The 16749-nt window shown below is 44.1% G+C and overlaps 1 protein-coding gene across 8 annotated transcripts in view; it reads right to left on the bottom strand.

The window, feature by feature from the left end:
* LOC109855683 (lachesin-like) overlaps positions 1 to 16749 on the bottom strand; it is an 87667-nt gene that overhangs the window by 47215 nt on the left and 23703 nt on the right. For all 8 annotated transcript variants that reach the window (XM_020430184.1, XM_020430183.1, XM_020430185.1 and 5 more), the window contains one exon: positions 13314 to 13492. In XM_020430184.1, the coding sequence (XP_020285773.1) occupies positions 13314 to 13492 (179 nt within the window). The remainder of the gene's footprint in view (positions 1 to 13313; positions 13493 to 16749) is intronic.

The following is a 16749-nucleotide window of genomic DNA, read 5'->3' as shown; positions in this document are numbered from 1 at the left end:
CAAATTAACAAACGTCTCCGCAACAAAGCGCGCAACATAAATTTGAGTTATATATCTTTCAGTTAATTCTGCATTACGCCGGACAAATATAGGCGCTTTGCGGACGTTGACTTCCGCGCGTTTCCCCTCAGAAAATTTGTTCCATTTCCAATGGTCATTAATATGCAGTATCAATTAATTAGGTAATTGCAATGCGTACGGTTGTTATCGCTTAAATCCCGCGCCGCGTATTGTTTTGATATAATATAAATCAATCGCGACCAATTTGCGTCGTTGCGCTACTACATCGACACTATGCATATTGCTCCGTTTAACCGTACATGTGTGATTTCATATTTTATCTTTTTTTTTTTTTCCAAGAGACAACATTTTCGTCGGTCGAAATTCTTTCTCTCCGACCAGGCGATCGCGTTACGCGCGAGTTTTTTTCCTTCAATCGCTTAAATCGGCCGAAACTCCGCAACTCCGCAAATTGATAGGCAATTACGTTTTTAATTGCGCGCTCTTCTCCAGAGCCGCCGTTTCCGCCGATCGGAAAAACCGTTATTTTCACGAGCGCTTTCACATGGTCGCACGAGGCAGGCACGAGTAGAGCGTGGTAGTAAAAGCGCGCGCGCACCGATACCATTTCGATGAAATTTTTACGCATTTCGAGGACGGTTTGTCGGCCAAGCGCGCACGCACGCTCGCCGATAAAGTTAATCGGGGATGAGAACAGTTCAATAGACGGAAAGTCGCGTATATATGGACGCGCGTTTTCGGCTTCAAAACACACATCGAGGCGTGCGTGCGAACGTGCGCGCGTGCGACCAGCTCATTTTGTGCCGTGGACGGTTAAATGAAACTAACTCACACCCCCCGTCTCTCTTTGGCGCGTCAACCACCGCAACGTTCGGTTCTCTCCGTTTAGTCGGCCACGAGGCTGCGCGCAATCCGATATTCGTGAATGGATAGAGGATGGTGGAAGATAAAAAAAAAAAAAAAAACCCAATCGAGTTTAGCTGCTTAAAACATCCGAGATATCGATGAATAAATTAAAAAGCCGTCGCGCGCGATTATTTACTGGATTTCGGACGCGATACCGTATCGTCGATTATGAAATTTCGAGCGCACACTCTCGCGCACACAGTAACGCGCGTGCCGACGCGTCGATTTGTTTGGATCGTTGCGCGTGGAATTGTCGTTAAATACATTTGCATATCATTATAAGAGAAACGCGCGTGTTTCTGCAAACTGTTTGCCGCTGATTTTGTTTTTTTTTTGTTTTTTTCTTTTTTACCGTGATCGATGACGCCGCTCGGGTTTCGCTCGAGTACGCGCGACCAAAAAAAAAAAAAACGCGCCCGATTTTATTAATTTGTTATTCGCTTATCTTGTCAATTAAGCTCGCACGATGCGAGCCAAACACACATTGAAATCGACCGATGAAATTACATATGCGAAAATACGTACCGAGAGGAAAATAAACGGTTTCGAACAAAAGCAGGCGTAATCGCGCGCACGTTATTTACACACGCGCCAGACGAACAAAAGCAAGTCTGAAAGGTTCCGGGGATTATACGGTTAATCCAAAAATTCTACGAGCGTCGAAATTGAAACAGCGCGAGCAACGCGCGGTTTTAATCTGCGCTTCGTATACGATCGCGTGAATCTCTTCCGCCCGTTGGAATTTTCGCGATGTCGCGCGACATTTTTCGGCTGCGCGAAATTTCGGTGACGAGTCGAGTCGCGCGCGAGTTTGAGACGCGAAACGAGGCGTGAAATCGGAACCAAAGCTACTTACGACAGCGCGACTTAAGCCTGTTTTGAATTCCATCCGAGGATGGAGCGTGGTGTCGGCTAAAAAAAATTTCGACGCGCGCGTTTTCGGTCTGACGTCGCGCATGACAGCAGCGAGCCTTATAATGGCGGAATTAAATCCGTTTTTAGATTTTGGAGTCGAGTTTGTTGCCTCATTCCCTCTCTCTCGCTCCCTCGGCAAATTCGACTAAAAAAATTCTATGACTACTGCGATCAACTGCGCGCGACAACGACGCTCCACTCAAAAGCGGATTAAGCTCGTTTTGAACGTGGCTTACATCAGTTCACCGTTCCACGAGCGTTTATCGGCCTCCGAGCGAGATGTGTTAAGCCGCCGAAAGTATATCTGTAGGCAATATCCCGTAATACGGCATTGTAACGTCGGTGTTCGCCTTTCTCTCTCTCTCTCTCTCTCTCTGTTTATACGCGGATATGCTCTTGTGTAAAATGACTTTTCCCTCCCCCCGATGCGATTTTCAATTTAAATTGCAATTCACACTTATCAACAAATCCGTCCGGCTTGTTTCGCTGTGATAAAGCGGTACCGTGTGATTATCTCTTTTGCAGTGTTTGCGTAGTCTGTTTTAATATTAATCCTTTGATTTTTAAATTTTTACTTTCACGAAGTTACAACAATAAAATTACACAAAAACCAATTACGCGGCGTTCGCGCGCGTGTAAACTGCGCGCGGTCGCGACGCGACTTTGCATTTGTGGCTCGTAAAACTATTCTTTCGGCGCGCGGCGAGAAAAAGCGAATAGTTCGCCTTTGTTCGTTTCGAAATCGCTTGATACCGAGAGGAACGCGAAAGGACTAAGGGTTGAAGTTATATGTAAGCGAGGGTGGCGGGCGCGATTAAGCGACAAGCGCGCGCACGACCGGAGTTATCTGCCCGGCTAAGCCCGAAATCTCCCTCATAAAAGTGGTAAGAACCGCTGTTTGGGAAAACAATGGTGGCACCGAAGACACCGTCGTGGATCGGCAAAAGTTTCGCTCCGAAGGTGGAAAGGGACAGAGCCTTCGAGGGAGTATATACGAGATAGAAAACGCGAGAGGAGGACGCGGTGAGGAAGAGGAGCGGAGAAAAGAGGACGGCTTTCGGGTTCTAACTCCCGCGAAAGCCGTCCAATAAATATCACCGCTCGTTATTAGCGTTTTAATTCAGCCCACCGACGGTAACTTAATCCGCGCTTCTGGCTGCGCGGAATCGGAAAAACGTCGGCCAGCGCTCGCGCCACGAGCGGCAAAATTCGTATCATAAATAATGAAATAATACCGCGTCATCGTTTGTAACGCCGCCGCCGCCGCCACCGCCGCCGCCGCCACCGCCGCCGCCACCACCTCCTGCCTTCCCTGTTCCACGTCTCTTCCTTCTGCACGCCGTTCCTGCACTCGCTCATCAATTATCGGCTCGCTGGAACGGCGACTTCGGCCGCGTCACACTATTATCACGTCTGCTGTTTGATTTGTTTTTTTTTTTTTTTTGAGACCTTTTTGGTGCGCCAGGTGTCAGGCTTCTTAATTAACTCCTCGTCAATCCGACTGTCGCGTTAGGTTTCTAGAGATGCGTGGGAATAACGCCAGACACACCAATTTCAGGAACAGAAAAATTTCATCGTGCACGTTTGTAGAAAATTGTTTTTTTTTTTTTTTAAAAAAAGGGAGCTTTGTAAATTGCTTATACAATATGCTGTTTCAAATGTTTATTTTTTAAGAGATAAAAATTATATTTCTTGTTCGCATTAACATAACTCACTTTTCGCTAAATTATTCTTCCGCGGCGAAGAAGCCGCAGCTCTGCTCGGAGCGTGTCTCGGTGTGGAAGTAGAATTTCTAGAGACGTCAATTAAACGTCACGACGTTGACTGGAATTAAATCAATTTCACGGAAAGTTGCGACGACGGCCATGCGTCCGTTGCTCCCCGTTCGGAGGAACCGCGCGTCATTTTCTCCGCTCGTGATCGCAGATGCTTTTTGCGACCTGCGGGCAGGAGGATACGGGCACCAGGGATGCGGACGGAGGAGGGGAGAGCGTCGTTTGTCACGACGAGAGACGTCTCTCCGGTGAGAAACTTCCGGGAGAAAACAATTAGATGACCTCTCGACGCCGGGGCTACGGCGAATGATTTTATCGACATCTCTTCTCCCACGGAAAAGCGCCGGACCAAAGCGATGAGATGATGCGGAGCAGATGGTACGGACGTGTAAGACGCGCGTCGCCGTGCAACAATAATAATTAGCAGGCTCGAGAAAAATTCGCGTTGTATTACGCGCGACGTCGCCGAGCGAATAGATTTCGCGACGATACACGTCACGGAGAAAGGAGGGAGGAAAAAAAAAAGGAAAACAATTGCGCACAGTAATAAATGAAAAATTGTGCGATTTACATAGAACGGTAAATCAATGTTGAACTTCTGCCGCAGACCGCCAGGAAGAATATTTCGTACTAGTAAATCACGGCTGACGCGAGAGCAAAGAGAATGCCCTGAATATTAATCGGTAGAAGAAATAAAATACGTGAGAGAAGAAGAGAGTATCCTTGTCCCTGCGTTTATGCAAATTGACTCTCCGACAATGTTCCCAAGTAAAATGCGAACCACCTCGAGTGAACGTACGTCATGTCCAATTCCCTCTCATATTATTCTCCCATTTTTCTACACCCATTTTACTCTCCCTCCCGCTCTTCTCTGCTCGTCTCCCCCTTCGCACTCTTTCGGAACGTTTTTGCTTTGTCTCTCTTTCTCTCTCTCTCTCTCTCTTTCTCTGAATTGAACCCAACCGCTGGAATCAGTCTCCTTCTCGTTCCGTTCGAAAAAAGTCATCGAAAAAAAAAACCAACATTCGTTCGATAATTTCCATATCTTTGAGAAAGATTTTTCTCACGCGTCAAAAACAAAAAACCAATCGCAAATTGATTGTTTCGTCAATCGCAAAGCCAGGTATAATATTCGATTATTGGAATTAATATTCCATCAGGCGCCATTTTTCAAATTGGATCATTACCGTTTCAACGTAACGCGCTTATTTATGTAACAAAATCTCGCATTACGCCGGCAATGCGAAGCTTTAGCTTCTAATTAATTAATTTTCATGGTAATTTTCACGTCGATTTAAATCTGATCGCTCTATGGCGTATTCAAATATGGAAACTTGCAAAGTCGAATCCATCGAAATCTCCGCGCTGTGTGTGAATACATTCAAATTAGGTAAATTTAATTATTCCCAAACTTCACTTGACGAACAAACTCAATGCGCGCGATGACAGGATTCGCGCGCGCGCGTATGTGTGTGTGTGTGTGTATGTGTGCGTGTATATATACGCGCGCGTGTGTGCATCGTAATTTTATGAAAAATAATGCGGCGACTAAACATGACGGCGAAATAAATTGTCACGTTATTAGCGCGCGCGAATATCACGGTGTAATGTAATAAAAATAAAACGTACGTAATATTTTTATAATATACATTCAGTATCCCCGCCCGAAATATCAAATGTGTCAGTGTGTACGCGGGACGGGGGGGTTAAAATTTATTTAACATCGCGTCAAACAAAAAAAATATAAACATCACCTTCTAACAATTCGCGCGCGCGATCTAAATTACACAAAATGTATAAGTTTGCACTTTCAAAATAACAAACGCAATTGCAATTTACAAACGCAGTTAAGTGGATATTTACTAAATCCTCTCTCTCGGTGGAGAGTAGCGCGCGCAATTCGAGGCTTGTTAACGCGCGCGCGCGGTGTAGTTTCGAGTGACAGATCGCGCTTTCATCCGCCCAACTAATTTCGCGATGGATGTTTTTAATTTTAAATGTGAGACTCGTCTGTTGTTGCGCCCCTCCCCACGCGTTATTTTCATAAGCGACTTTAAAACATATGTCGCGCGACCGCAGTTATCATATTTTTATTCGCAATCCGAGTCACATTGCAAGTCTGTTCTTTTTTTTTTTTTGTTTTTATTTTGGTTTTTATTTCGGACGTTAATTATTGCGGGAAGCAGACTGTCTGTCGGTGACGCTGTTGTGCGTAACGACTGCTCGTAAAAAATATCCGTACACTTCCTCCGGGCGCGCGTCGACGCGCGTTGTTCTGCCTCCATAATTCGAGTTCTTTTTGTCGGCGTTCTAGTAACATCGCATTTACGATACGCCATCGAGGGTTTTTGGAATTTTCCGTCTCTCGCCGTCACGAATATCGATAATGAATCTTGTTCGATGAGATACCGGCGCTTTTTTCCTCGATGGCTCTTGTTCGACAAAAAATGCGCGTGAATTTTTAGCCCGTCGTTAAATTAATTAATTAATCAATTACTTGTAATCAGAAACACGGAACTAATTATATACGGTTTTTTTAATTATATACGACGAAACAAACTTTTTATCAACTGTTGATTTTTGTTTTTGCATCTTCTTCAGTTTTATTTCGATCCCTTATGCTTCGAGATATAAATTTTGTTTGATAGAAAAAGAAATTTACTTGCTTATTGGTTATAATCATCAATGATTAAACCGTAAGTTTTAAAACCGTCGGATAATATAACAAATATTGACAGCACCGGTTACGGCAGTAATATCGTTTATTGAAATTCTTGCGCACAGACGCACATTCGTTTCCGGTTTAATGAAACGCTCTGATCAGAAACATATCAAAATATCGCTTTTTGAAGTCGAACAGTAATACGAGACTTATTTTCATAATATAAGCGCTTTGATTATATAAAACCGTATGAAATCCGCGCGTTGCAATCAAAATCCCTCTGACACGTTATCGTGGGATGGGGTGTAAAATCGTATGAAATAAAATACGTCGATTACCGTTTCGCTGAGGCCGGGATACGTCGTTTCATCTTCTCGTCATCCGCGTCCGGTGATGTACTCCCGCCGAGTCTTCTCGAGATTTATTTGGCGCTTACGCGCGGTGAAGTTGACGTGAACCGTTTCTAAACGGGCGGAGAGAACTTCTTTTCAGGAGCGTCGTAACCGGACAGTTTCACATTCGCGATAAAAGTTTCGTAAACGGCGACGACGTAGCCGTCCGACGTCGGCAAACGGAAAGGAACTCTACTGGCTGCATTTCCAGCCAGTTTTCGGTGTCGACTTTAGCGTGTGCCGACGAGTTGTTGCTACAAGCGTAGTTTCGCGCGAGTGGCGCCTCTCCTCTCCGTCGTTTCTACTACACGGCGAAACTACCATCACACACGCTCCTTGCGAGCAATGGCATGGAGCATTTTATTTTAAGCGAGAAAGAACATAATTTAACGCTCGCACGCTGTGCGTTTCAGTTACGCGCTTTTTTTGACGTATAATAAAAGATAAAAAAAAAAAAAATATCCTTTTTCTCTGGTACGCGAAAAATAATACGGCAAACAAGTACAAAACACAAGTGAAATTGTTTTTAGCCGCGCGCGCGCGCGGATATAGAAAATATAAAAATATTATACAAACGCGATCTTTCGCGCTCGATATGCGTCGCTCATTAAAAGTAATTTACGCGAACAACAACGGATGCGCGTAATGCCAGTCAGAAACGGAATACAGTCAATCTATTGGCCGCGTCATTTGCGAGCGCGCGCAAACAGTGTCTATTTCCGACAGTAATTACGACTGTCTCACGCTAAGGCCGAATCACTCGTTTACGTAATTACGGTAATTACCGAGTTATATGATCGATCGCTAATTCAATCGCGCGTAGTTTCGCGGTCAAACGGCTGGTACATTATAGACCGTGTGCGCGCTATACGTCACAAACGGGAGGAGTGTGTTGCATCGCCGCCTATATTGATCGAATTTTCGATTGTTTCCACGCGGGTCGTAACACACAGCGCGCAGTTTCCGCGCGCGCGCGCGCAAATTTATCATCTCCGCACAATTCGCTCCTACTCGTTTTTTTTTTTTTTTTTGGTTTTTCTTTTTTTCTTCTTCGAGCGCAATTCATACTTTTAGCAGCAAAAAAGCGAACAGCTTTTTTTTTTCCAAACGCCAAGTGGTCTCTCACCTTTGAAATACCTGGAGACATTCCGCCCATACTGCCGTTATTTCACTTTCCCTCTTCTGCATTTTTCGCTCTTTTTTTCTCTCTCTCTCTCTCTTGCGCGCGCACGCGCTCTCATACCTTTTCTCTTTTCTTTGCCAAGGCGACACAATGGCAAAGAGAACATTTGTTTAGAAAACGTCCCGGCAAGTAATCTTAATGAAAAAAGCTCTCTCTTGTTCTTGCGAACGCTTGAAAGACTACCGCTCGTAATTAAAATCCCCGCTGAATTTCTCGAGAGAACTTACGAATTAGCCATTCCGATGCGATATAATGGACAAGTCGCGTAATCGGCACAAAATCACACAGAAAAGAGAGAAAAGAACGGGAACAAGGTTTTTTTTATACAATTATCGTCGTTCTGTAAATATCTGATGACAACTGTCAGCCACTTTCGTATTACCTTTTCCTTATCTTCGGTAACGAAAGGTCATTGACCCTTTTCTTAAAGGTCATTGACCTTTTCTTAAAGAAGAAGTTGTTTTCCGTAACATCAACGTGTCATTTCCACGTCGCGGGTCACGTTAACACGCGAATGTTATTAATATCGTCTTGAAAAACAAAAAACACACAGCCCTCGTATCCCGCAGTACCGCAAATGTACAGTGTCAAGCTCGCACAGCCTCAGTTGGCGATACGATTTCGCGAGGGAATACCGGGGCAATTATTCAAGCGAGCGAATGTTTTTACAAGAGCGCCGAAACATTTTCAATTTTATACGTAATAATCTCGCGGGGGAAAACGATAAGCGATATACCTCCCAGGCACTAATGTAAATTTATTACGCTTCTGTGTACAGCAACAACGCTCGCGTTACACAATAGGTACACTTCGTGCTAATTTACACACGGTCCCCGAGACACGCCGCGTTCAGATATTCCGCAGCTTTTTCTCGGACAATTTTTCCTCGATGCAAATAAATACGTCGTTAATTTCTAAGTAACGCGTAGAATTTATCGTTAAAATACGTCGTTTAAAAAAAATATGAGACATATTGTAAAAAATGTAGACAAATTATTAACAGCGAATTATCTTGTAGATTTTTCGCGGCGCAACTGCGCCAAGATATTTCACGATGAAATTAATATCTTCTCGAAGAGAGACGTCAATCATCCGCCGAAAAGAATCTGCTTCGGCGACAGTTTTTTGTCGAAAAATGCGACTTAATCAGATCGGAACGAAAATGGCAACCGGCCCCTCGCGTCCGTTTCGTCCTTTTTCTCTGATTACATTCGCGCACGTATAACGAATACACACGTCGCACCTAGTTTTTCAAACTGGTCCGCATTCCCTTATCCCGGAATCCATGAATAATTCGCGTTTGTTCAATTTATGCGGTGGAAATGCCGCGCTCGCTTCGCGGAGTCTTACGCGCGGAAAATCGATCTGGTTCTTTTTTCGCGTCGATTCATTATTCTCTGTGATGTTTGACGTGTGTGATGACGCGCGCGAGAGACTAAACGAAGAGAATCACATTTTCGCGCACGTCAAAATGCATTCGTTAAAATCATAATTTCACCAGTATTCTTATATACCGTGCGTTATTATCAGAAATTCGTTTCGACACTCGGAGCTTGAAGCTGAACAAAGAGGGAAGAGATGAATTTTTTTTTTCTATTTTCCGTATTAACGTCTCTCTTCAACGCGCGCGCCAATTTGGCAGGACACATTAAGCCGGTCAACGACAAACGCGAGCGAGCAAGCGCGAGAGACGCGCCCCGTCGAACTTTATGAGCAGCATAAATACCGGAGGAATTTCCTTCCACGGGTCATCCATCATGTCACCGGATGTTTTGGACCGTCGAGGAGGTGAACGAGTTACCGGACGGATTTTTGGGCGATTCTATGGCCTGGAACTGCGCGACGTGCCTGATTTTATGCTGATGGCGGACATTAGCATCAGAACCATTAATTCAGACAATTTCCGGTGACAGGTAATGCTCGAAACGCTTAAACTCACGACGGTCAAACACATCCCGGACGTATCCTCGATAATAATGGTAGTTGTCGCACACACGGAATGAAATAAATTTCTGAGAATACGTTTTTGTTCTCTTTCGCAAACGCTCGAATTTCGTAAATAGAGCATCGGCATCGAAAGAGAGAGATAGAGAGAAACAGTTAAGACACGTTCTTCGAAATAATTGCCGTAACTCGTGTAAAATACACCAAAGATTTCGCTCCTCGAATTGAGTAAAAGCTTAGCAAGTGACACAAAAGCGAACGTTTATTTCACTTGGACAGCACTTTGGGTAACATTATCTCGTTAAGCGTTCCGCGGGATCCTCTCGCGCGGAAGAATCGCGCAGCTTCCATAACTCATCTTCGTTGGAATAAAGTGACGGGAGGTTGGAAGGGGTGCGATCTTCTCGCAAAAGAAGAGAACGTTATGGAAGAGAGGTACAATACGCGCAGTCACGATCGGCCTTTCGGTTGTCACGACTTGCATTCGCGTCTCTCGGACGTCTCTCTCGATATTTTCTCGCTCAAAGAAAATCGTAAACTGATATTTCGACGTGGAGAGAAGGAGGATCGAGTTTCGATTTTCTCACGCAAGAAATATATTTACACCTTTTACATAGAATTGAATATCGGACTATGCGTTTTGTGTTGCGCTCGCGTAGAACGAAAGGGAGCCAGTATCTTCCCGAGGACGACCAATCTCGTCGCCCCCGGTCATTACGCATCATTCTTCTTCGTCTTCGTGATCCCCTTCCCTCGGTATTTTTCTTTGCCAATTCGTTTCTTGATTAAATATCGATCAAAGTATTATCCGTGACAAATTGCAATCAATTTGTCTTCTTTTGTATCTTCTCCTTTTCGCGTTTATTCGCGAGCGCGCATAATTTGCCGAACTCTAACGAGAGAAACCCGGAAAATCATTTCTTTCACGCAATTTGTTTCTTCGTTTCTTCTAACGGAGTACTATTCCCGACAAAATGTTAACCGGTAATCCGATCGTAACGGGTGGAAAACTATCAAATTTTCCCTTCTTTAGAATCTCACCGATCTTTCGTTTAACGTGCAATTTCGGAATTTCGTACAAAATAAATGCGCGACTAATCTCTCGCAATTATTTTCTTCTTGAACTCAATTTGATTTTTTCCGACGTAATTCGAGTAAAACTCGACCGTAATCGACGCGTCGCCGCTGACCGCGGCGCGTGTAGATCGATATTTAATTAAAGGGGAATCGCTATATAGACCAAAAAAAAAAAAGAAAACAGATAAGTGGAAGGAAGAAAAATGTGGAAAAGATTGGAAAAACCTGGTGAACGTGAACTAAAAATGCATCCGGCCATGCTGCGAGAAAATGCGCGCTGAGCAATTCCGTATCCCCGGCTATTAAAGAAATCTATATGTATATATATATATATATATATATATATATATATATATACATATATTTGTTCGTTTTTTTCAATAAAATCTACGTTAGACACAAATACGCTTTTGAAATAACGCACGTTGAATTGTATTTGATTGTGCGATCAATCTTCAGTTCACAATTTTCACAATTGAGCAGCGACATCAAAATGAAACTCTCTCCTCCAACTAAGAAGATGCAGTTTTATTACGAGTTACACAAGAAAGAACGGAACTTCACTTTCTTTATTTATATCTTGAAAAAAAATCTCAATCTTAGCTATAAAACGATTGAGCGATTTTGCGAGACGAATGTATTGTCGCGAATCGCGTTAAATTAAAAATTTGAACAATTTGTTATCACGCACGCGTAAAGCGTTGTTATTATAAAAGCTTTAAGACAGCAGATATATTTTCATCGCGAATGTTTTGTTCTTCGGCATCCAGAAAAAAAAGCAACGCAGAGCGAAGCTACGCTGTGAAAAAAAAAAACCGACATCCATCTACCAGTTGCATACGCTTACTGCCTGTCGCTCAATAACAATAAAGCCTGTGTAGGATCAGAAAGAAGTCTGTCCGAAACGGGAGAGGAAATTCGGGAAAAGCGGGAAAGTGGGTCGCGAAAATTGGACGGGCGTGTCGAAAAATTGCGTTCGTGGGGAAAAATGCATAGCGAACAGCGCGACGTTCGCTTTCCGGGGAATGACTCTCCGGGTTGGCGCCAAGTGCCCTTTAATCTAACGGGTGTCTGCGAACGAAGCGGTCGGATCGACCGACAAATATCGAACAGCGACGACGAATCGCCCGCGAAAACGATCCACGAACCACCGTCTACGTGAATCGCAGCTGAGTCGTCCGCAAATTCGCATGTGCACGCTCCGATCGTTCCCGCAATCCCCCTTTACGCTCTCGTTACCGCGAAATCGCGTTTCCCAGGGTCTGCATCGAGCAGAGGCAGCGCGCGGCCCTCGCGCGGCGCGGACGCGAGCATTTTCGAAAGATTCTATTTGCGCGTGTTCCTCGGAGCGAGGAATTTACGTAGGTAACTTATAAAGTGTTCGTACTTTTCAATGTAAACGCCTTAGGAATTTCGAGCTTTTTCCCTTTGCATTACATCCTCTTTCCACGCCGCCGAAATTTACAAGTTTCTGCGCACGATTTTTTTTTTTTTTTTTTTTTAATCTTTTGCCTCACAATCGCTCCTTGTTTTTCTTTTCTCGCGTTTCCTCTTCATTGTTTTTAATAAGCTTTAATGTTTAGTTTCGAGAAACTCGTTATTAGCGTATTATCTTTTTTTTTTTTTTTTAATTGAGAAAACTTTGATGATATAACAAATATCTCACACAACGCGAAATGAAAGTTCGGACACGCCGGGAGAGAGAGAGAGAGAGAGAGAGAGAGAGAGAGAGAGAGAGAGAGAAAGAGAGTGAGACACTTTTTTTCTGCGGAAAAGCACTCGTACATCTTCGTTATTAAATCTATGCCGCGGTTAGTCGACGTTGCGGCATCAGAGAGATTTCTCGCCTTTGAAGGAAACACAACCGATGTTCGTCCCATCCCTTTCTCCTCTCTCGCATGATAGATCGTCGCAGACGCGCCATTTCCCGCGAGCTATGACACCAATATTCCCAGGGTCCGCGTTTACGCACGGCGAGCGTTTCTAATCGCGATATTTATTGGCCGCCTGCTCTATTACGGAAAGCGACAATTTGTCACGTTCTATTAATTACATTAGGGCTCCCTTGTACAGATAAGGTTGCTCTCGAGCAACCTGTTTGAATCGAAACCGTCTCTCTTCCTCTCTATCTCCGATAAATTTTCAGATTAATTGCCGTTAGGCGAGTTGGTGCTTGTTAGCAATTAATAACGTCGTGCACGCAGACGCGCGATCTTTGTCAATCGCGCGCGCGCGAACGCTGTGTACGTTATCACACAATAATTCTGTACTGTTCGAGTGAAGATCGGTCTGCAGTTGTAACCGTATAATTTTCAGATACAAAAAAATTAATACGTTTAAAGTTTCAAATTTTTTTTTTGTATCTGTTGACACTCGCAAATTACGATAGAAATCGGATTTCCAACGCAAAAGCGTGAGAAAAATAAGAAGAGACTTACTACTTTGTCGCCCAGATTTCGCACGCGGCATGGCAGATACACGGTTTGCCCTACGAACGCGCTGACGTTTGCTGCTGTCGGCTCGAAAACGGGCAAATCCTCCGTCGAATTATTATTGGCATCGTTTGCACGCCGCTGGGATCCGTCCTTGGATGTTTCGCGCACGTACGCTGCTGGTGCTGGAAAATAAAAAAAAAAAACATAACGATTTGACAAACTGAGATCTTTGACACACTAGAGTGTTCTTTTTCCTGACGCGCGCGATCTCCCACCCCCCCCAAAAAAAAAAAAAATTACACAAATGCAACGCGCAACGTTACATTTATATATACCGCGCGCTTATATAGGATTTTGCGCGAGAAACCATTCTTCATCGTTCTCATATATAACACAGTGGCGGCTTAATCACGCGTGTAACGTTCTGTTACGCGTCGCGAAGAAACGCGCCCCGCTACGTGTTCCTCTTGAAACTTGTACGAAATTCTGGAAACCTGGGAAAAGCGAACGAGCGAGCGAGCGAGCGCGCGCTCGCGCCGAGACGACGCCTCCCGCGAGAGTACAACTCCGAATCTGCTGCAAGCGACTGGCGGGATGTACTACTTGCGAGGTACAAGAATCCAGAGTGCATTATAACTGCGGCAAGTAGCGAACTGCCGGGCGGCACACAGCGGCGCACAAACTCCGACTCATTTCTTAAGCGTAATACGCTCTTCGACGTTTCGGTGGAATATCTCACGGAAACACCGCTATGCACTTTGCTTCATTGTACGCGCCTCGTTTTGTATCTGCCATAGAATTTCTCCTACGCCCCGTCTTTTCCTCATCCCCGCTCCTCTTCTCTCTCTTTCTCTCTCTCCCATCTCGTCGTCTCTACGCGCGATGAAGAATAATCTGGTGCGCTTTATAGCGGCGACGCGCGTCTTCGTAATGGTGAAAGACATTATACTACACGAGCGCGACAGATGACGCGTGTATATTTCGTCGAGAGAGGCACACACGTTCGCGCTAACAATTTTACTCGCACAAAAGATACCGCCGGATATATTGTAAACATGTAAACAAAAAAGGAACAGGTTGTTTCGTGTTTGATCAATAACACGTTTTCATATCGGGTGTCTTCTTGTGTGCACAATATCCGATTCATTTCAACAATAAAACAGATTGAGTGTGTCTGCAAAAATTTGTTTCAATAAGCAGATCGAGAGGTTTTTTTTATTCTCTTTTATTATCAGACACTCGTAATTGGCGTGTGTAAAATTTTTCCTCGCGCGCGCTATACGCGTAACTTTTTTAATCGCCGAAAAGGTATTGAATTAAAGAAACTGTTATTTAAAAAAAAAAAAAGGGGGGGGGGGAAACTACATAAAATTTATACACACTGATTGCGCGAAATAAAAATTCTCGGATTCGGTTGCGAGCGCAATTTGCGGAGCGATGGCGCGCAAATCATAAAGTAAGAGCAAATTCTTCGTGTGTAAAGCTCGATTCGCGCGCGCGCACATTTGCCTCGTACGTATGCAAGTGGCGGTGAGATAAATTCGATTCGCATACATTCCTCTTTCCCTCTCTCTCTTTCTCTCTCTCGCTCGCTCGCTCGCTCGCTCGTAGCCCATCAAATTTATTTTAAATATGCGCATCACGTAGCGCGGTGACACGTGTTGGGAGGAGGAGTTTCGCGCCAAACTTCCACAAACGATTACGATCTTGGGAAATTATAAAGTGCATTATTTGAACTCGCGAGAGATAACATCGTTTCGTGCGACGAACAATACAAATGTAATTGCGCTTTATGTTGAATATGTTCAAAAACAATATATCGGAAAATTTTTTTTCTATTTTTCTATTTTGCTGTTTTTCATCTCCCATTTCCAGCCAAACTCGGTGTTCATCAATACCTAATCCCCCTCCCCTCTCTGCTTATTGCGGTTTTCCGGGTTTTTTTTCGATCTTTTCGTTCGCTATCTGAACACGTGTTGCATAAACCCTTCAAACTTCCCGAATGAACGTCATTCAAATGGCGCCGCCGGTCTATACGGATCGTTCTCTCGTTAGTATACCTTTGGAACGGTTAGTATACTCTCCATCATCATCAATCATCATCAGACCGAACGACGATACTCATTGGCGGTTGACAGGGATTGATCCAAAAGGAAAGTTCGTAATAGAAGCTGGCTGACTGCGATCGCGCTAATACGGAAGGAACCTCCCCCGAGTGATGTTGTAGGTATAAATGCGGGGACGTTTAATTTTTTTCTTATCTAATACTTTGCAACTTTAGCGCTTTTTTTTTTATTCTCGCTCAGCGATTAAATCCGCAATCTCGCGATTGTTGTGTTGTCGCCGTTCCGCTCCGGTAATTGTCGCGAATTACAACACATTGAAAAATTGCTCTTTATTAAATACAACGTTGTGTCAAACGAGTTAAAGAAACAATTTTTGTAAAAAAAAAAAAAAAAAAAAAAAACATACAAAGCAATAAAATAACACGAATTCTTCAAGTGAATTAACGCACGCAGGCACATGAAAATTTATTTCAATCTACTGCTATATCGTGCCACCGTTGTCCATTTCGTTCCGCAGAGCAATATTCCAATTGCGAATGAAAAAATACGCGTTCTCTCGGCGTGACCCAAAAAAAAAAAAAAGACAAACAGCTGCCAATCATAGCATATCGTCCCTCTTTTTGACCCTCGAACGCGTGCAATCTGATAAATTTAATTGGATAACCTGCGTGCAATGCGAGGGTAAATCTAAGCGCGGGGGATGGATTGCGCGGGAGGGAGGAGAGAAGGGCGGGCTTGAAACGCGCGCGCGAACGCGGCTATCGAATTATCAAACGAATCTGCCCAGAACAACCCTGCTGACATCGTAACTCGTTCCCGGGTTGACCGTTTCGCATAAACAACGTTCTCCCTCAAAAGCCCGCGATATCCTCTTTCAATCTCATTCACCGCCGACATATATCTCGTTCACCGTTTTCACACGCGCAATCTTCGCCTATCATCGCCCGCCAGGTATCGATTGTTTCCTGGGTTTATTAAAACGTACAAAACTATTTCCTATTGTCGCGCACATTGCGAGTGTATCAAAAAACATTTGGGACAAACATAACGTCGGCGAAACAAAACGGAATTCGCAATTCAAGGAATTCCAAAAGAAAAAACCAAAATTTCGTTTTTGTTACACAACATCGCAAGCGTCAGCGGGATTGTTGGTCGGCACAAAAATGTGCGAGCGAATCGATATACATATATGTATAGTCGAAGCACATCAATATACGATTTACGATTCGGAAGTTAATATTGACATAGTTTATATGAACATCTTCGCTTGGTTTGCTCGAGACTCGGAAGTAAATATTAGTTTGGTTCCATCGCTACCTCCCACCATTCCTCTCCCAGCGCGATAACGCCCGTATATACACACCCACACCACC

The sequence above is a fragment of the Pseudomyrmex gracilis genome, unplaced genomic scaffold, assembly GCF_002006095.1.
Source record: "Pseudomyrmex gracilis isolate BER0280 unplaced genomic scaffold, ASM200609v1 scaffold_95, whole genome shotgun sequence".
Classification (NCBI taxonomy): Eukaryota; Metazoa; Arthropoda; class Insecta; order Hymenoptera; family Formicidae; genus Pseudomyrmex; species Pseudomyrmex gracilis.
This window is presented reverse-complemented; position numbering and strand designations above follow the sequence as displayed.